The sequence below is a fragment of the Leuciscus leuciscus genome, assembly GCF_965113295.1.
Source record: "Leuciscus leuciscus genome assembly, chromosome: 4".
NCBI classification, from domain to species: Eukaryota; Metazoa; Chordata; class Actinopteri; order Cypriniformes; family Leuciscidae; genus Leuciscus; species Leuciscus leuciscus.
The window spans coordinates 28,060,856-28,081,551 of NC_138728.1; the positions used below are offsets into that span (position 1 = coordinate 28,060,856).

Consider the following 20,696-nt stretch of genomic DNA (forward strand, 5'->3'; position numbering starts at 1 on the left):
AAATACAGAAACGCGCTGCAAAAGTTCACAACACAATCAAATACAGAAATGCGCTGCAAAAGTTCACAACACAATCAAATACAGAAATGCGCTGCAAAAGTTCACAACACAACCAAATACAGAAACGCGCTGCAAAAGTTCACAACACAATCAAATACAGAAATGCGCTGCAAAAGTTCACAACACAACCAAATACAATACAGAAAGGCGCTGCAAATAGGACAGAACACAACGGAAATGTTTCCGGGGAACCCAATAAGTGACGGACCCGGCTGGGACGTTTTTTATTGCTCGTGAGCATTACCTATGCCCTAACGTTACTCCCTTAAAAGGGCAGACGGCAGAGCCCTTGACATGGGCACTTTGGAGGGAGCGGGGCACTTGTGTGCCATTATGTAGCCGTTTGGAACGGACTTGATGAAGGGAGCAACGAAAGCCAATGTAATTTCCTCATTATTTTCACCTGTGATGTTCCCATGACAACGCAGCGCCGTCTCATATTTGGACCTCTTATATAGCCTACTGTCTATGATTTGGACCCTTCATTCTAACATTTCTTATGAAACTTATTTTAACATAACATGAATGTGTACAATGTAACTGATGTATATATTAATATCTTTCCCTCATGTTCTTTTTCTCTATCTTTTTTTCTTTAATTTATTTTAGTCTTCAGCTTGTTCTTTTCTGATTAGTATTCTTATGACATTGAACATATTACAAATGCATTTTGTATATTGTATACAAAGTTGTATGTCATAAACGTGTAATCTCTGTACGTTTTGCAACAAAAATAAAATAATAAATTAAATTAAATTAAAGTAGACAGCTCCGTAAGCACGTCCCAGTCGGGTCCGTCACTTATTGGCTTCCCCGGAAACATTTCCGTTGTGTTCTGTCCTATTTGCAGCGCGTTTCTGTATTTGGTTATGTTGTGAACTTTTGCAGCGCGTTTCTGTATTTGGTTGTGTTGTGAACTTTTGCAGCGTGTTTCTGTATTTGGTTGTGTTGTGAACTTTTGCAGCGTGTTTCTGTATTTGTTTGTGTTGTGAGTATTTGGAGCACACATGTGTTGTGAAACTGATGAAGATGTTTTCTTAATTTGCAGGTGTTTTTCTATTTGCATGTGTTTTCTTCAGTTGCAGCGCGTTGAGCTCTCTCGGCCACCGTACAGTTGAGTACACTAAGGCCCTGTCCCATTTCTCCCCCCTTACAACTTCCACTTAAGTTTTGAGTGCCCTCGAAAGTAAGTCCCCTCAACGAGGGAAGTGGAGTTGAAGATCTTTCCCTATGAAATGGGACACCACTATATGCAAATTAGCGCGGCAAACGAGGGAAACCTCACTACGTCACGCGCAGGAAACCTCACTACGTCACGCGCAGCGTCGTCTACTACTACTATTTTCATTCAGAAAAATGCCGGTTCCAGCTGTTGTGTTGGCTGTGTTCGTTTATCTACGTCTGATGAATCAACAGAGAAGACATGTGGAATATAGAAGACGCATTCGCCGTCTTCTTTGCCTTGAGGATTTATTTCAGGTATGTCCGATTTGTTTAAATATTTTGACGATTAACGTTATATATTTACCTCAAAAAAAATAAATAAAAAATGTTTACTTCAGCTGTTGATGATTTAACGCTAGCCCAAATAGAATTAACTTACCTGTTGTTTGTGTCGATAAAATAACACGACCTACACATTCAGGTCGTATAACGTTAGTTAAATCCAGGGGTGCGGGAGGTGGTTTTAGGTTGGGGGTGCTGATAAAATTAAAAATGTATCTTATTCATACACTTTTGAGTGGCTGCCGACGATTTTTTTCTATGAACACAATATTACATAAGTTAACACTCTGCGCATATGTTTAAAAAAAACGTAATTTAACATAAATAACACTTTTTAAATAGCCCACTTAAAGTGTTTATTACAAATAAAAGACTAAATGCTAAAAATGTTATTGTTGTAAATGTCACCAATCTACACTGACTGTGGAATGTGTAATGCAAAACATGTTTTTATTAGGCTACTTGTTGTTCATTGTTTTCCAGAGTGACCGTCCAGTGACATACTGCAGTTTGAATACCCTTGTGCCCATCCTACGCCTGTGGTTTAATGTGGAGTTAGAGATAAAACATGACTTCAGGTTAAATAGGCAGGCCATGCATGCCCTGCAGCGCCTGATGCAGAAAGAGCAGGACCATGGATGGGGCAATGAATTGGAAGTCCTGATTTATGTCTATTGGCTTGCCCATGGACTTTCCTATCGTGTGGTGTCGCGAGTTTTCAGTGTGCCCAAATCCACTGTTCACAGAATTGTTCACAAGGTGGCACAGTTCATTTGGGACAATCTACATAGAGCCATCGTCTTTCCGAAGCCTGCAGACCTGGACACTGTGGCTGATGGATTTGCCCAGTGTTCTGGAACGCCCGTCCTCAACAAAGCTGTAGGTGCTATTGATGGCTGTCACATAAGAATTAAGCCCCCATCAGTTCATCGCCTGGACTATTTAAATTACAAAGGGTTTTACTCCATAAACATGCAAGCCATCTGTGACTCTGCTGGAAAGTTCCTGGATATTTTTGTAGGCTATCCTGGTTCCGTACACGACACACGCATTTTGAAAAACAGTTATTTTTATCTGGCCAGAAATTATCCACCCAATGGATACTTTATCCTGGGAGATGGCGGATATCCTTGTTTGGAGACACCAATCTGCCTCATCACTCCATACAGGGAACCTGTGAATGGCCCAGTGCAAAGGAAATTCAATTACCACCAATCAAGGGCACGTTCCATTGTAGAGAGGGCCTTTGGCATCATGAAGACTCGTTGGAGGTCCACACTTTTCAGGGCCCTGGAGGTCAGTCCTACGTTTGCACCCCAGGTCATAGCATCCTGTGCTTTCCTGCACAATGTTTGTATTGACAATGGTGATGAACTGGAACCTGACAATGATGTGGCAGTGGACATCCTGGACCCAGAACCTCCCCTACAAGAAGCTCCTGAGGCACATGAGACACCGGGGAATGCCACAAGGGACAGACTTGCTACCTTGATCAGCGCACAAGCCCCTCATTAGACAATTCTGATGAAAATTGTAAATAGTTCAACTCTCTGTGTGTGTTTTTTTTACATGCCCATGTTTTTTTGGGTTGTTCTAGTGTGTACTTATGGTTCATTTTAACTTTAGTTCTATTAAACTTAATTATATTTTGAAAACATGTTGGTAATGGTTTCTTTTATAATGATCTAGACATGCAAAAAAATATTGAACATTTTAATGACATCTTTACACAGCATAACAATTTTTGGGGCATTTTGTCCACAAACACAACATAACTATTGTTGGGGCATTTTGTCCACAAACACAACATAACTATTGTTGGGGCATTTTGTCCACAAGTTTTTCGAAGAGGGTTAAAAACCTCTCAGTTTGGGCCTCCGTTTCTTTGTGCCTTTCCTGCTCCTTAACAGATTCTGCTTGAAGAAAATCCAGAATGAGATCATTTCCTCTCTTCCTCTTAGAGGAGCTCGGAGTAGCTGGAGTGGTGGGTGGACGAGTAGTAGCTGGAGTTGTGGGACAAGTGGTGGTTGGTGTAGTGGGACGAACTGGGGTGGTGGGATGAAGAGTAGATACAGGCTCAGAGATGTCTTCCTCAAGGGGTTCGTGTTCAGGTGCGACAATGGCCTGGGGGGGATGGGGGGTACAAGTATTGCAAGTATTGCACCATAGGCTATTTTTGAAAATGTGATAGTTCCTACTAGGGCTGGGTAAAAAATATAGATTTCTCGATTTTAATCGATTCTCATTTTTATGAAACGATATCGATTCTTAAATCCCAAGAATCGATTAGTCATCCTGTTTTCAGTTGATGAATGAATGGAACATTGTTGCGTGCATCCCATCCAATAAATCGCAATAATCTTTGTGCTTTGTTATTATTGATATGAAACAAAGTTTCAGATTTCAAATTACGTCTAGTTTCTTATGAAATTCAAAAACAAATAATAAATAAGTGTATTTTAAGTGTTTGTATACAAATCAGTTAATTTTTACCTTCAATATTATAGTAGGCTAATGAAGCCTATAGGCTACAACTGACTCCCATAGTTTACAATAATAGAAAGAAATTTGTTTTCCTTGAGAAAATGTGCAATGTATTGTACCTGATATCCAAAATAATCAATATTGAATCGAATCGAATCGTAAACAAAATCGAATCGAATTGCAAGCTTGTGAATCGAAATCGAATCGAATTGTGAAATTTGTGTCAATACCCAGCCCTAGTTCCTACTAGTATCAACTTACCATTAGCAATAATGTGGGGTCCTCTGCCGGCTTGAAAGAGGCCACAATCACAGGAGGATCTATAGCTGGCCTTCCCCCCAAAACCACATGCATCGCCTCGAAGTATCGCCAGTTGGATACCGTTTTTTCTCCACTTTCTGTTCCTGAGCCTGTCTTTGGTGTTTTCAGGTCCTACAATAAAAAAGAAAAGAAAAAGAGAAACAGAAACAGTCTCAAAATGCTTTTATGGCACGAAAATGTAAACAGTCAGTTATATCTTAAGTTATTAAACAGACAGGACAAACCACATTTTATATTTCAAAAGAGATCTGTGCATTGGTGTGAATGCAGCTTTTCGTGTCTAAACTGAGAAAGAATAATCACTTACAGTTCTTGAATGCAAAAACGTTTAGACAGCCTACTCTTAAATACTGAAAGCAGTCTTTGTTTATTGCTTGTAATGTTTTTTTCCCCTCTTCGGTATTGATAGCTTTTATGTTTTGAAGCTATTCGTTTATATAGCCTATTTAAAATTCTTAACATGTTATTGTATTAATTTATTTTTTTAATGTGTAATTATTTTTTAAAGTAGCCAACTTAAAACTACATATGTAATTAAATAAATATTTTAAGTTTTATTAATAAGATTTTATTAATAAGAAAAAAAGTTGATCGGCTCATGAGGTGCCTAAAGATTCTCATCCATATTTTACAAGATTTATTGCTTGTCTTTGTTGAATAATAGAAAAGATAAAGAGCTTTAAAAATAACCGCATATTAAATCGCAATCACAATATTGGTAAAAACAATTGAAATTAGATTATTTTCCAAAATCGTTCAGCCCTAGTGTAAAGGATGTAAGATGTAGGTGATGAAGACATGCAACAGATCTCGATCCAAAGAATTACCTTGTAACGCTTCTTTAGATTCTCCCACTTCTTGCTTGCCTTCTCTCCTGTAATCCTTCCTTCCAGGCCCAGGTCTTTCACTGCTTTCCTAAAAAACATACAAATATGAGAATAGCTGTCAAAATGCATTGTAGCTGCCTGGGGGCTAGAACATTATCAGACATTGATATTGTTATCAGTTATTGAATTGTACAATCTGGTCACTCACTCCCATAACAGTTTGGAGGCAAATTTTTTTTTGGTAAACTTCTCCTCATTTTCAGTCCAGAACCTGATGAGGCCAAAGGTCTGCTCGACAGTCCCTGAAATAAGAGACCAGTTGCCGCTAAGTAAATTGCAAGTTAACAGGAGAGAACTAAACAGATTTTTGGTCAATACAATCTGATGAGTGTGAATACATGCACATAACTATCCCAGTTATGATCAGGATATAAGCATCCATAATAATATGCTAGAAATCTAATAAAGTAATCAAATGTAAAATAACACAGCATAGTTTATTATAGATTAATGCTTTTTAAAGCTAAAGTTATTCATTCAAGAGCTAGGAGTAATTTTCTCTTTGCCTTTAGTTGTTTTATTCACATTAAAGGTAATCATTAGCAGGTTTATTAGACGCTGCACATTAAAAGACCGAATGCAGATCTAATAATACACATTTTCTCCCAACTATTCCACAACTAACTCCCATTTAAGACATAAACTGTGTTAAAGTGAATCTCCAAACCTGTCATTTAGCCATATTTTTGTCTGTATTTGATCGTTTAGACGCGCACATGAAACCCAAAGTATAGTTTGCTTGTCTAGTTGCAGTCCGTTTCCGAACGCGCCGCCGCCCTCAACGTACATCTCTTGCGCGGATAATTGTGCTTATAATAGCTCTTTTTACAATCAAACACCTCCCGCAATTTAGAATCAGCAGACACTGCATTTTACAACAATCACTGATTGTGTTTAGTGCTGTTTGGGTTTAACGTTAGGGAGAAGTGACCGCGCGCTGTGAAGAAAAAGATGAAGCACTAGACGAACGCGGCTATTTTTTAATAGTTTTACCTCACATCTTCTTTTTATAATCCTTGGAAGCCAAAATCGAAAATAAAATTAGATGAACTACCCAAATCAGATGTATATTTGATGGGCAGACTCTCTCGAAGCACTCGGCAGATATCATGAACATCGTCAGATAGATAGCTTCGCGAAATATTTTCTAATATTAGTGTTCAAAACTTAACAGTTCATTGGATGTGCATCAAACTAACATATTCCAACATAGTTAGAATTTTAAACATGCTTATTTGCGAAAATATACTTACAATTCAATTGTTCCTTTCCAGCGGTGTCCGCCATCTTGTGTAAAAAAAATTACCGGCTTGCTGAGGCCGCAAGGTATCCTGGGTAATTTCATCTTCCACTTCGTTTTAAGCCTGCATCAGACCGCACTATGTTTTGAGGGTTGATTTTAAGGGGAGAAAAGCACTCCCCCTTGCTCTTTAGAGTATTGGGACACCCTACCCCTACACGAGAACGCGCAAAAACAAGGGTTAGGGCAGAAATCTAGGGTAAGGGGAGGTATTGGGACAGGGCCTTAGATGATCTTAAGTTTATCTTAAGAAGTACTAAAGATAAGCTTTTAGTATATTAAGTACAAAATAAGTGCTCGAAAATAGAGCACTTTAAGTACATTATGGAAGTACATTATGGAAGTGTACTAAGTGCACTTAAATAAAATGTATTTTAGTGAACTTTTTTTTCACCTGGGCTGTTATGCTGCCTATATAATGATTTACACAACCAAGCAATGAAAAAAAATAGACCGTAACTTTGACTTACCTGTCGAGAAGAAAGCAGGCAACTTCAGCGTCACTTTCAAAGTCTTTCTCATTCATTAGCTCTTTCCACCTGGGAAAAGCTATCCCGATATTTACCCTCGTTTTGAATTTGCCGGTCACGTTTCCTTTTAAATTAAATTTTTGCTTTTTGGCGACGAGCATTCCTTCTCCTGTGGCTCTGCATAACTATGATCCTGCATTATATTGTACCTTGCAGTGCAGCCTTTCAGATGTGCCGGGGCAGTGACAAGCACCTCTCACTGATCTCCGTGTCCGCTTCAGATTTAGGATTGATTTTAAAGTATTATTACTGGTATATAAATCACTCAATGGCCCAGGACCTCAATACATTATAGATATGCTCACTGAATATAAACCCAACAGATCACTCAGATCATTAGGATCATATCAGCTAAAAATACAAAGGGTTCACTCTAAGCATGGCGAGTCGGCTTTTAGCTATTATGCCAGCCGCAACTGGAACCAGCTTCCAGAAGAGATCAGATGTGCTCCTACAGTAGTCACATTCAAATCCAGACTCAAAACACTTCTGTTTAGCTATGCATTTACTGAATGAGCACTGTGCCGCTGTTCGTCCGACTGTTTGTACTGTACTGTATTTTATTTTATTTTTCTAAACTGCTTTAATTATTCTTATTTCTTTTTATTATTTTAATTTCTTCTATGTAAAGCACTTTGAATTGCCATTGTGTATGAAATGTGCTATATAAATAAACTTGCCTTGCCTTGCCTTCAGCTGGTTTCAGTCAGCCGGCTCTGAACGAAAACGCGTTGATGAAACGTGTTGAGGTAGGCCAGTGCTTTTTGTACCTCTCTGGTATTATAGTTTTTCAAGATGGCGGAACGACATGGAAGCCTCCTTGGACTTACCTGTCCCATGTAAATAAAGATAAGAAATTCTTCGCTTACGAGGATACGTCAGATCATTGGCAGAGGTAATTTTACACCAATGAGGACATATTTATGAATAAAGACAATGATTTTAGCTAATAAAATACAATAAAAAAACTACTGTACCTTTAATTTCAGATGTTATACCATTTTTCAACCGAGTGAATCTACACATGAGAGGCCTTCAGAAGTCATAACTTCAGGACTAACTAAACATTTAGAAAGTAGTTAGGATGTATTTAATTTTGTGCATGCTTTAAGTTAATTTTACCAAATATTAAGTTCATAGACCTTTAGCGCATTCAAATGTATTGAGTTAAAATTAAAGTGTGATATAAATATTGCATAAAACACGTCATTACCGAATTCAGGGCTGTTTAATAACTGCAATAGTTATTAAGCACCAGCTGATTTAAGTTTTTTCTTCAAACAAAGTGACAAAAGTAATTTTCTGATAAATCATTGGACACTGATGCACTGTGTTTTGTTGTATGCACAGATTTGGAGGGCCACTTATAGAAAGATGTGTCCTTGTCTTTGTTCCATGGCATTTTTAATTTAATAACATACATTTCAACATACAAAACGCACATTCGCAACTCTTGTAAATGTTTTCTTTTGCTGTAGATTAGGTGGTGCAGGCAACAGAAATTTCTACCAGCTTTCTGCCAGAAAAACATTGTTTTTGCCACTACAATCATGGTGATGTTAAAAATTGGTAAACAATTTCCAAACAGGGTGTTTCAGAAGAAATGCAAACAAAATCAAAGATGCATAAAAACAAAGGTGTCCAAAATGTTACATGCTAATATTTGGTCTTGTTTCAGAGTCGGTGTGCTCCAGTGAAAACTTTGTGACTTGTGAACTTTGATGAGGCCGAGAACACTAGCAATGTTAAACATGCGGTTCAATATAAACAAGAATCCAACTCTGTATATCAACATATAACTGTTGATTGTTAGATATAATAGTTAGATGATTTATCTAACAATTGGAATTTACAATGTTAAAACATTTGGGCATTCTGCTGATGAGGCCAAAAACTGCATAGCACATGTTTTCATAAAAAGAAGAACAATTATTAAGACATAAAACACAACGTCTGTTTTCTGGATCGGGCCTAAAAGGCCGATGCCTAAAAGACCGATGCCTAAAACTCTGGTGTCAAAGTATTGGTGTGGACAGAATAAAAAAAGAATCATCCCCCCTTTCACATAAAAATACCACTTATCAACTGTAATTCATTTGCTTAACTGTTGTTTAGTGACATACACAAAATAACAGTGTATCTATGACTGTGCTGTAAAATGCACATCTTTAAGTGTAATAGTTAGACGAGTTTGAAGTGTAATAGTTTTCTAGGTGACTGAAAAACAGCAATACTCATCTTTCATGTAGCTGTTTTCGTAGACATAGCAGAAAGATGTTCTAAAATAAATATGATTTGTTTAGTCTTAAACACTCTCATGTAGAAGGACTCTCATTTAATTATCTTTATGCTATATTTGCTCATATTTTTCATAAATTCCTATATGAACGTGTTTGACCACGCTCGGAGCCTATAGTTTTTGCAAACTGTACAAAAACAAAAACAAATAAGATGTAAACGGCGTAATCGACTAGCATATAAATTACAATAAATGTCAATTACAAACATTTTAAAGTCAAAACTGATCACAAGTGGCTTTTCTGTATTTGTTTTAAATGGCTCATGCTGTAATTACTTTTTAGCAAGTTAACCTCTAGAATTTACTTTGGTGCAATTTTATCTGCAGGGTGCAGAGTTAGTGTGGAGCTTTGTTTAACAGCCTCAAGCTTTAATGAATATGCCTCTCTCAGGGCAATAGTCAGATGTGATTCTGTTGTAATAGTTTAAGTGTAAAACAGCATGCACTTACCTTTCGTGTTAATACTTTGTGAGATAGATAGAGGGAAAGTTGCACTAATACGAAGTATCAATTTAGTCAAACAGTCTCAAACAGAAAGACTATCACTCAAATTCTTAATTGTCATTTATTCCTATAAACACTGCATGTTGACAGCCTCAAAGAAAAGTCTTCACCTAAAACACATACAGTCCAACATACAAAATGTGAAACGGTGACATCTGCTATCTGAACAAGATGACTAAATCTAGTGGAGTAATAAAACCATAATTTGCGAACTTTTGTGTATTTATTATAAACAGTGTTTTTCAACCCTCTTTTTTTAATGATTTGGTCTTTTGAATCTTTCATGGATGTTTTGGACACATGTGATTCCAGTGTAAAGATTATGTTTTTAAAGTTAGTCCATAGGGTTTACAAGAGTGTGGTACTATGGGACACTGCGGTGAGACAAAATATGTTGGCGTGTAAAAATACACCCAAAGATTTAAGCACAACTATTTACACACATACAAAGCAGGAGAATATCTAACTGCATATTGTAGATTGTGATCACTCCATTATCTGTTTATTTGGGGTCAGAGAACATACTTAGTAGCCTAGAAATCTAGACGCACCCTAGCAGCAGCAAAATGTATTTTGCTTCCAGGGTAGTCTAGCAACTCTCCGTTGACTTTCGAGCTGGAAAAACCAAACTCTGGTCAAGCCAATCACATCGTGTATAGAGTCGGTGGGCGGGCTTAACATAATGACGACAGAGTTGTGACGGTTCCGTGTGAATTCCCTGCTACTTGAAAACAAAGAATGGCTGATGACGAACAGCGGTCTTTCGAATCGGCTTTGGCTGCGACTCTGGAGGACTTGGAGATAAACTTTTCTTTGAGAAAAGAACAAAGAACGGCACTTAAGTCATACTAAGATACTCCAGGACCTAAAACTAACGTGCCTGTGGTGAGCCTCAAAGAGATGCACCGAAGAGATGATGAACTTTCTACGTGACATTCCAATCTCACACACACAGACACCCACACACGCACATTCACACACAAACGTCCTCTGTATGTAACTCAGAATTGTATCTGACCTTCCGGTATGCATGCACGTCTGATTAGTTTTGTCCAGAGTGTATTTCTAAAGAATGATTCCCCTAACAGGATCACATTCTGTAACCCTACCTCTTGCTAGGTCATAAAAGTTTACGACCCCAACAGGAATTCCAAGGGAACCACAACTCTCACTTGAATTCTTGTAAAGGAAGAGAAATAGACCCTGCAGTCTTATGTATTCTATATATAACCACTTGAGAAATGTGTAAACATGGATGTAATTTCCCATCTCATCATTTTCCTTCTACGTGTTGTAGGGATGTCCAGATCCGATCACGTGATCGGAAATCGGGCCGATCACGTGGTTTCAAACTCTATCGGAATCGGACGTTACCTCCCGATCAGGACTCGGATATATATGTATATATATTCTCATTATTTTTTAACACATCTATAGTTATGTGGTGGCACACAGTTAGACCCTTTTGACTCCACACAGAAACAGCAACGCGTGCGGCATGACGTCACTTTGTTGCAGAGACGCTATTGGTTAAATGTCGGCAAAGTATAACACGGAAGCAGCTTGAAGCGGAAAGCGCGAGTATGTCTGCAGTCTGGAGGTATTCTATGGCTGCTGTTGCAACCCAGTATCTCAGTGCCCCCTGCAGCTCTGTGGACAGACTTTTTAGTACCGTTGCAAACGTCCTTGATGAGAACAGAAACAGGCTCAAACCTGACAAGGTAGAGATGTTAGTTTTCATTAAAAAAACATACATTTCCTTCTGTGAAACTTACTACTGTGATGACAGTAAGAGTTAGGAGTGCAGTTCCTAAAAGCACATTACTGGCTTTGCAAACACTGTGGCACTTTTATTTTCGCTCTAGATGTGTTAAACCAAGTGAAAACCAAGTGTAAAAAAAAGTGAAAGAGCGGGCGCGCCGCTGTCTCCTTTCCCACAAGTGCTTGCTCTCCGTGGCGTCTGTCGTTGCTATGCAACCATGAACTGCGCTCTCCATGATGACAAGGAAGTATCAGCAAAAGATTAATAGATTTCTAGCCCTTGCATTAGCTTTACTACTAGATATATTTATGGAGATGAAAAATAATAAGGCGCCCTGTACAGGTATGATCAGCTGTTCGGCCAAGCATTCAATGTTGTTACGCTGCAAGCTGATCAGTTGGTTCGTTGCTGCCGCGCTCTATCACTCGCACACCATAAAGAGCTAAATGGTTTTTAATGTTTCAGTTTCTTGATTAAAATGACATAATTTGGAAGCGGACAATTTCTTCACAAACAGCTCATTATGACTCAAAATGTTAGAATGCTGCACCTACACTCGATAGTGTGAATAAGATCAGCGCAACGCACACCACTGCATTGACAGCGTGAAACAAATGATCTGTCTACAGCCAGGGCTCAGTCCAGCGCTGATTGAGGAATTAAATTCGAAAATAAAAGACAGTTTGACATCTTTTTTCTCGCATCTGTGAATTTTTTGGGGGGATTTGGCATAGGCCTATATGTACTGGCGTTTTTGTAGGTAACGTTCCGCTTGGAGGTCGTGTCCCTCCAATTCTTTGTTGTATGGCTCACTTTTGCCCTTGGATATTTGGAGAAGTTTGCCTTCGGTAACCGCTCTCTCACACGACAGACCGAAACGGAACTTTCGCTCCTGGTTGTGATTGTGCATATTATTGGCCTGCTCTACTGGGTCAAATTGTATCCCCCAACAAGAGATATGGCTAAAACAAACAAAGTACACGCTAAGCCTACCTCTAGGCTTAACCCTGACTTTACCCGCAAGACGCTATGCCAAGCCTCTGCGAAATGTGAGGTTCCGTTTGACGGGCGCAATTCAGGCACGGATAAAAACCGCAACCAGCCCGCAGAAGGTCACCGCGGCTGCCCGGCTAGCTCAGTCGGTAGAGCATGAGACTCTTAATCTCAGGGTCGTGGGTTCGAGCCCCACGTTGGGCGTATCTATTAGTCCTCTCTCTTCCCAACGGGGTCTCGGTTTCCAGCGTGCAACCTAGCGAGTCCGTGATTTGCCGGAAAAGTCCAAGTCTGCTTTTTTTCTTCTTCTCTCACCCACGGACTGGCTCACCGCAGGACACGGCGCTCTTCAGAAACCTCTATAATCGAGTTATAAACGAGCAAAGTAAGAAATAAATGTTTGTTTTTCTACTTGTTTACTATATTCTTAATTGGCCATACATTAGTTACATTTTCATCCCTCACACAAAGCCGTTTTGTCGAGTGTTTCCTTTTAGCAATCACTAAGTTACTAACCTAACGTTCTGAGGAGAATTATGAATGAAATCATCATTAAATTCACGTGAAAATACTTTATTTTTGTGAGATGTAATTAGGAGTCTTTGTTCTGTATGCTAGATCTGTCTGTCGCGATGTTTACGTGGTTTTACTATAGTAAAAGTGATTGTCGTTATAAACTGTGATCACGTGATCGGGAGTTGCATCTAATCTTACATATTAAACACCATTTAGTCAGCTTGAAGTTCGGTTTGAATGAAAAAACCTCATATAGTTGTGGATAAAGTCATCACATTTATATTAACTATGGTTTTACTATAGTATAACTGTTTCTGTTTATAAACTGTGGTCACACCATCACCAGTTGCCTATAATCTTACATATTAAACACCATTTAGTCAGTTTGAATAAATAAAACCTCATATAGTTGTGGATAAAGTCATCACATTTATATTAACTATGGTTTTACTATAGTATAACTGTTTCTGTTTATAAACTGTGGTCACACCATCACCAGTTGCCTATAATCTTACATTAAACACCATTTAGTCAGCTTGAAGTTTGGTTTGAATGAAAAGAACAATGTTATAATAGTAGTCATCCCTTAAGAAAAGTAACCATGGTTTTACTGTAGTAAAAGTGTAGTAACCATGTTTTTTGCAGATTACCATTTATATAACCACAGTTTTTACTACGAATACCATGGTTAGACTATGGTTAGTGTAGAAAATCATGGTTAATTTGTGTTACCATGGTTTAATATGAACCATGTTTTATCTGCAGTAAAACCATTTTTCGTAAGGGGTGCCATGGGAAAAAATCAGTGTAGTTGTCCAGTACTTGCAAAAATGTATTTGTTTAATATTATTTCCCTATTATGTTTAGATGAGCACAAAGCCAAAGAGCCACAAGGCCATGGGAGATGGCGAGTGGATGGCGAGGTTAAGGGCTTTCGCCAGCTCTGGGGTTTGGCCTGCTGGAGGAGGAAATAGACCAGCCCCAAGGCAGCGGAAGTGGTATGACCTCTATCAGAAGGTAAAGCAAAGTTACCTGTATCTCATTACATAGTGTGTAGTATGCAGGTCACCTGACAATGAATGGTGCAGAAAATATCAGTAAATAATGGTTCTTGTCTTTTCAGATTGAGAAATGCCCCATGCAGGTCCACGGACAGACCACCCTCTTTGGAGGGTCCATGGCCTGCAACTGTGGATTCCACACCACTAAGGTGATGTATTTGAAAGTGACATTTAATGTTGCATCACATATGTTAAAATACTGTTAGGCTGTTTCACTACATCTTATGCCCTTCTGGTGTTGTTTAAGCAGCCTGCCGCTGCCACTCAGTCTCCTGCTGCACCTCCCCAGTCTGAGGCTTCAGACACGGCTCCTGGTACAGCTGCGCCACAGAATGAGGCTTCAGACACGGCTCCTACCCCACGGACATTCATGAGGCCCCCTCCAAGTTTGTCAATGGTGAATATATAATCTGTAATTAATGTTTACTTAGATTAATTTTGTATTTGTTTGATATGATCTACGGCCCACCAACATCAAAATAATTATAGCATACTCCTGCAGACTGATCAGTCAGGCCATTCACATTTTTACACGCACACACACACACACACACACACACACATTTTTTACTATATTAGTGAGGACATTGCATAGACTTCCATTGCCTTTATGTCAGGTTAAAGATATTTTCTATCACCAAACCAACCCTTCCCCCTAAACCTACCCATCACACATGTGTAAACAGTAGATTTAAATAAAAATGTTTGTGTTGAAAATGTACAGTGCGGTTGTCATACAATTAACTTTGTTTCTCTTTTTAGTTTTCTAAGTCACGGTTTGGTGGGACCCAGACGTCTTCAATAAAGCCCAATTTAGTGGGTCGGAGGACCCCCAGCCCCTCTCCTCCACCCTCTTCAAGGACCCCCAACCCTTCTCCTCCCAGCCCCTCTCCTCCTCCATCCTCTGTGAGGACCACCACCCCTTCTCCATCCTTTGAGAGGGCCCCATCTATGGCCTCTGTGAGGACCACCACCCCTTCTCCATTCTCTGTGAGGAGCCCAAGTCCTGCTCCACCCTCTTCAAGGACCCCCAGCCCTTCTCCTCCCAGCCCGTCTCCTCCTCCATCCTCTGTGAGGACCACCACCCCTTCTCCATCCTTTGAGGGGGCCCCATCTATGGCCTCTGTGAGGACCACCACCCCTTCTCCATTCTCTGCGAAGAGCCGAAGTCCTGCTCCATCCTTTTCAAGGACCCCCAGCCCTTCTCTTCCCAGCCCGTCTCCTCCTCCTTCATCCTCTGTGAGGACCACCACCCCTTCTCCATCCTTTGAGGGGGCCCCATCTATGGCCTCTGTGAGGACCACCACCCCTTCACCATCCTGTATAAGGACCCCCAGTCCTGCTCCATCCTCTGTGAGTATAACAGCACCAATTTCCTTTTTTTTAAATTCACTTTGGTACTGCTTCACAAGTAAGGCGTACACTTTCAAAACTCTTACCAAAACTCCTACCAAAAACTGATCACATTTGTAACACAGTACAAACACGTGTAACAAACCTGATCTCATGCTTTCAATCTAGTTAAACTAAATGAGAAGAGTTTTATAGTAATTCAAATCAATTCACATTTATTTGTATATTTCTTTAAATTATTATTTATTTATTATAAGTTTTACTTATAATTTATTATGTATTTATAATGCATATGGCTTCAAAGCAGCTTTACAGAAATTGAATGTGTCTAGATTACAATTTAGAGTGACCTGTTATCAGAGATGTACATATACAGATCACACAGTTATTCAGCTATAGTAAGCTAATAATGTAGTAATTTAAACAATGTCTTAATTTACACAAATGGAAATACGCTGAAATGGTTCGAAAAAAAAGTGCACTTTTGATTATCTGTTGTATTATTAGTACTAAGAGTTTTGAAAATGTACCAATTGCTTGTGGGAATTGCACCAAAGCAATTAAAAAACACTATTCAATAAACAAATTGTCTTTCAAACAGGAGGAGCCTGGAGAAGTCATGCCAGCCCCTGCTGGGGCCTCAGCTTCATTCTGGTTGCCAGGTGAAATGAGCAAGACCATCCCTGTGCAGGACCAGAGGTGGATTGCCAACACCTTATTTCACACTGGCAAGCTGCGGCCAGATTTGAAGCTGTGGTATGAGCCCCCTGTCCCAGCCCTCATTTACCACCAGACACCAACTCCTGACCGGTTCTTCACCCATCGGTTGATGGTGTGGATGCCCTACCACCTGTGGAAGGTGAGGGTGTCCTGCCCAGATTGTGGCAAGAACCTGACGGGCTATGGTGTTCACAAGAGGGCTCGGAAGGTCCTGGACATTGACAGGTATTACCTGATGGTGACAGAGACACTCAGGTGCACTGTGTGTTCTCTGAACTATCTGTCAACGAGTCAGACTGTCCGGGACCAGCTTGACCTGCCTCACCAGAAAATGTTCCGGCTGATCCTGACCCGCAAGTGAGTAAATCAGTGTAGAAAAGATGTTGATTGTGAAGACTTAAACTACTGAATTGACCCTTCAATTAACATGTAACTAATCACAGCAACAATGTGTTTTCAGGTATGCCTGTGACATCCGTGTCATTAGGCTGCTTCGGGACCGGACGCTGGGCAACAGTCCAGCTAGATTGGTGAGGCAGTTAAAAGAGAACCATGGGGAGGAATGGCTGAATCGGTTGGCACACTATCTTGGGGAGTGTGCTGACTTTGTGGATCGACCCAGCCTCTTTCCGGTGGTCTGCCAGGAGCCTCCAGAGCCCATCGACATCCCCACCAGTCGTTGGCTGCTGTCCGTATACGGCAGGGACATCCTCTGCCGTATAGACCACATCAAGGCCAGCATCACGTCCACCTTTGGCACCATCTTAAAGATGGATTCCACCAAAAAGGTAATAAATAATCTGAGAAAAAAAATGTTTTCTCAATCGCGTTGGCTCAATTCTCAAACGAGATTTTTCTCTCTTAAAACAATAAGTTCAGATCTCTGAATGTGTCGTTACATTTGTAAATTCCAGATCACAAAGAAGCTGGCTGGCCATGGACGGGGGACAGCACTCTGGGTGAGCTCCATTGGCAATGAGGTCGGCCAGATACTGACCAGTGTCCTGTCGGTGCAGGAGGGGCCAGGACTGGACAGGATGGTGGCTGGTGTAATGGAGCGGTACCGCCAGGCAGCCGTTCCACCCCCAGTGCTGCTGTATGTGGACTGTGGCTGCTGCATTAGTGAGGGGGCAACCAGCAAGCTGCAGTCCAGGTTTGGGCAATGGCCAGACCTCCACATACGGCTGGACATCTGGCACTTCATGCGAAGGCTGGCCGTGGGCTGCACCACCGATGCCCATCCCCTCTACCCAACCTTCATGGGATGCCTGTCCGCCTGTATTTTTGAGTGGGATGCGGGGGACCTCAACCTGTTGCGGCTGGCCAAAAAACAGCAGCTGATGCAGGAGGGTATGCCAGGTATTACTGACCTCCTGGTGGACAGGAGCATCAGTAAAAGGGACCTCAGCCTTTACTGTCGCAGGAGGACGCGCGGTGAGGAGGACATCATACGCCTTATTGACAGGCTGCTGCAGGAGCTGGGCGGGGCAAATGGGAGGGACCTTATGGGTGTGCCACTCCTGGATCAAGTGCGCATGGAGCACATTTGGCGTGTGCAGAAACGCCATGTCAAGTGCATCCAGGACTTGCCAGGAGTGTCACTCTATACTGAGGTGGGCACCACCAAAAAAGCGGGGGTCATCCTGACCCGGTATCGCTGTGCCAGAGGGTCCACATCCCTGGAATCTTTTCATTGCCACCTGAACAGGTTCATTCCAGGTTGGTGTCTCACATATGATGTCTTAAATAACTGCTATGCATTATTCAAATTGAAAGGCAAGTCCTTTTACAGTGGTATAAATGTGTTGTTCTTCTTCAAGGAACCAGTGCAAATGCACTGAATTTCCAGCTCTACCTCCTGGAAGGCCTGAACAGGTGGAATCAGGATCGGGGGACTGCGGCAGTGACCAGCAAGCCAGCGTCCCTTCTCACCTACTCCGGGGATATGGCTCACTGCGTCAACACCAACAGCCTGAAGGTGTTTGGCCGGGCTTTTGTGCCAACTTTCAGGGCACCTGCCAAATACACTGGTATGTCTTACCCTTATCTGGTTACATTATACTTTTAATTTGTGGTTTTCAATGTTCCAACTAGAGATTGAGTCTATAATTATATTATTCCCAGTAACAAAGCCAACCATACACTGAGTCTGATTACAGTTGCATTCTATCTTGACAGAATGCTTTGAATATAATTAGTCATGTATGTGTGTGCTTTTCTTTTTCTTTTTCATAGGAGAGCTGCTTGGTGTTGACTATCTCCTGAGTCAGACTGGACAGCCCCTGGTGGTGAACCCCGACTCAGAGGAGACAGAGAACATGCTGGAGGATGTGGACGAAGGTGTGGACGAAGAAGACGAGGGCTTCGGGGAAGACGAGACACATGACATTACTGTGTCAAGTCTCACGGATGACCCAAGCTTCTCTGTCTCCTCCTGCTTTATGCCCTCATCTGAGTCTCTCTCCTCCACCACGCCTGCTACCTTCTCTCAGCCTGCTGCCTAATCCACCATGGCTGCTGCCCTGGCTGTTCCCTCCTGCCAGCCTGTTGCCTCAACCCTTACTGCCTCCTCCTCCACCCGGCCTGCTGCCTCATTCACCCGGCCTGCTGTCTCATTCATCCAGCCTGCTGCCTCCTCCACCCAGTCTGCTGTCTCCTCCACACAGCCTGCTGCCTCATCCACCCAGTCTGCTGCCTCCTCCACCCAATCTGCTGCCTCCTCCACCCAGTATGCTGCCTCCTCCACCCAATCTGCTGCCTCCTCCACCCAGTCTGCTGCCTCCTCCACCTGGCTTGCTCCCTCATCCACCCAGTCTGCTGCCTCCTCCACCCAATCTGCTGCCTCCTCCACCCAGTCTGCTGCCTCCTCCATGCCGCAGCAAGGTGCCTCAGCATCTCCTGATGCATCTGAGGTATGTAAATACTTTGTTAAATGTGCACTGATCTATATAATGACTGGATTGCTCATGACGTGATAAAAATTGAAGCCACTGTGCCGCCATATTGGTATTCCCTAGAATTCCCTCACAATCAATTGAATTAATAGGAAAGCATCTGATTTTAATGTGAAAACATTACCAGTCTCCCTGTACCGTCTAATAATGCAAACATAGTAAACATTTAAATGTTTATATATTTAAAGTATGGAATTTCCCTTACTTATTAAAAGTTACGTTCCTATTCTAAGGAATATCAGATCTGCTGATGGTAAAGACACCTTAAATTTTTTTTATTACAAATGTCTAAATTATTGTCACCGTCTGCTGACATTTTAGAATGCAATAATCAATCCTGGCATTTATATAGACCAGTGTATATGTATCTGTGTTTTGTCCCACTTCACTGTCCTCATATTGTTGCACATATCTTTATTTTTTTCAGGCTGTGGATGACTTAGGTGTGCCCGGCCTGGATAGAGTCGACAGCCTGGCGGAGTGTCTTGTGGAGCTCAGGAACCATCCCTCTCTGGCACTCACCAACCAGCAGGTCAGGATCATTCAACTTTTTCTACTTTCCCTCTTTGCCTTGTCATTCATTTTTACACTTGTTTTGTTTGTTTTTCTCATTTTCTCTGTATGATATGCTCTTCTCTGCTTAGGTGAGCAATATTGTTGCTCTTTGGCAGAACCTGCTGGACTACGACAAGCGGAGAGTTGTGTTTTCTCCCAGACACAAGAGCAGGCTGGATACTGGGAGGTTCAGGTCCCCCAAGAAGAGGCAGGAGTTCACTCCAGGGGTGGAGAGTGTGAAGAGGCACGCACTTACCACCACTGCCCCACTTGCCCAGTGGCCAGACTGTTCTCGCCTGATGGAAAATATTTTTGTCAGGCTCTGTGCCATCCACCGGAGTCCCAAGAAGAAGGGGACTGGCACAGTGTCCAGATGGGACCTCATCCTGGAGGACTACAGAAAAATCAGGCGGTGCATTCTGGGCAATGCAATAGTAATGCAGCAGACCACCATCCAGCTGGTGGACGTGAGCCACACCACCCTGGTTCAGTGGCACAACAGCAGGGTGAAAAGACAGGACAATGCGGTAGTGATGCAGTGGCTGGAACTGCCTAGCCGCTTGTCTGTGGCTGCTGACCCTCTGCTCCCTGCCAATGTGCGCCCCCCATCTGCGCCCCCCCAGCCAGGCCCGGCTCACCAGTACCACCTGCCCAGTAGCACCGTGGGCCAGGCACAGGTGAAGAGGAAGAGGAAGACCCCTTCAGCCCCAGTGGTTTTGGCACCAGCAGCTGAGACACCACCAACCCAGCGGCAACTCTTTCCTGCTCCTCCCCCAGGCACTCAACTCCTGATGTTGACGCCAGTCGCTTCACAGGGACCCGTCCTGGTTGCTGCTCCACAGGCTCTCAGGGTCAGCCTCTCCTCTGCCCCTCCTGCCCCTCCTGCTCCAG

At 41.8% G+C, this 20,696-nt stretch overlaps 2 protein-coding genes across 2 annotated transcripts; one reads left to right on the top strand and one right to left on the bottom strand.

The window, feature by feature from the left end:
- Positions 1-1,194: 1,194 nt before the first annotated feature.
- LOC309497656 (putative nuclease HARBI1) lies at positions 1,195-4,397 on the top strand. Its single transcript, XM_082167955.1, has 2 exons — positions 1,195-1,539; positions 2,050-4,397. Exons 1-2 carry the CDS (start codon positions 1,291-1,293, stop codon positions 3,079-3,081), a joined length of 1,281 nt encoding a protein of 426 aa, XP_082024081.1. The 5' UTR covers positions 1,195-1,290; the 3' UTR covers positions 3,082-4,397.
- Positions 4,303-6,781, bottom strand: LOC309497693 (uncharacterized protein; the record flags this gene model as incomplete). Its single annotated transcript, XM_082168021.1, has 4 exons — positions 6,512-6,781; positions 5,407-5,500; positions 5,199-5,286; positions 4,303-4,482 (listed from the first exon to the last, which is right to left on the bottom strand). The coding sequence occupies exons 1-4, from the start codon at positions 6,543-6,545 to the stop codon at positions 4,303-4,305; spliced, it is 396 nt and encodes a 131-aa protein (XP_082024147.1). The 5' UTR covers positions 6,546-6,781.
- Positions 6,782-20,696: the final 13,915 nt, after the last annotated feature.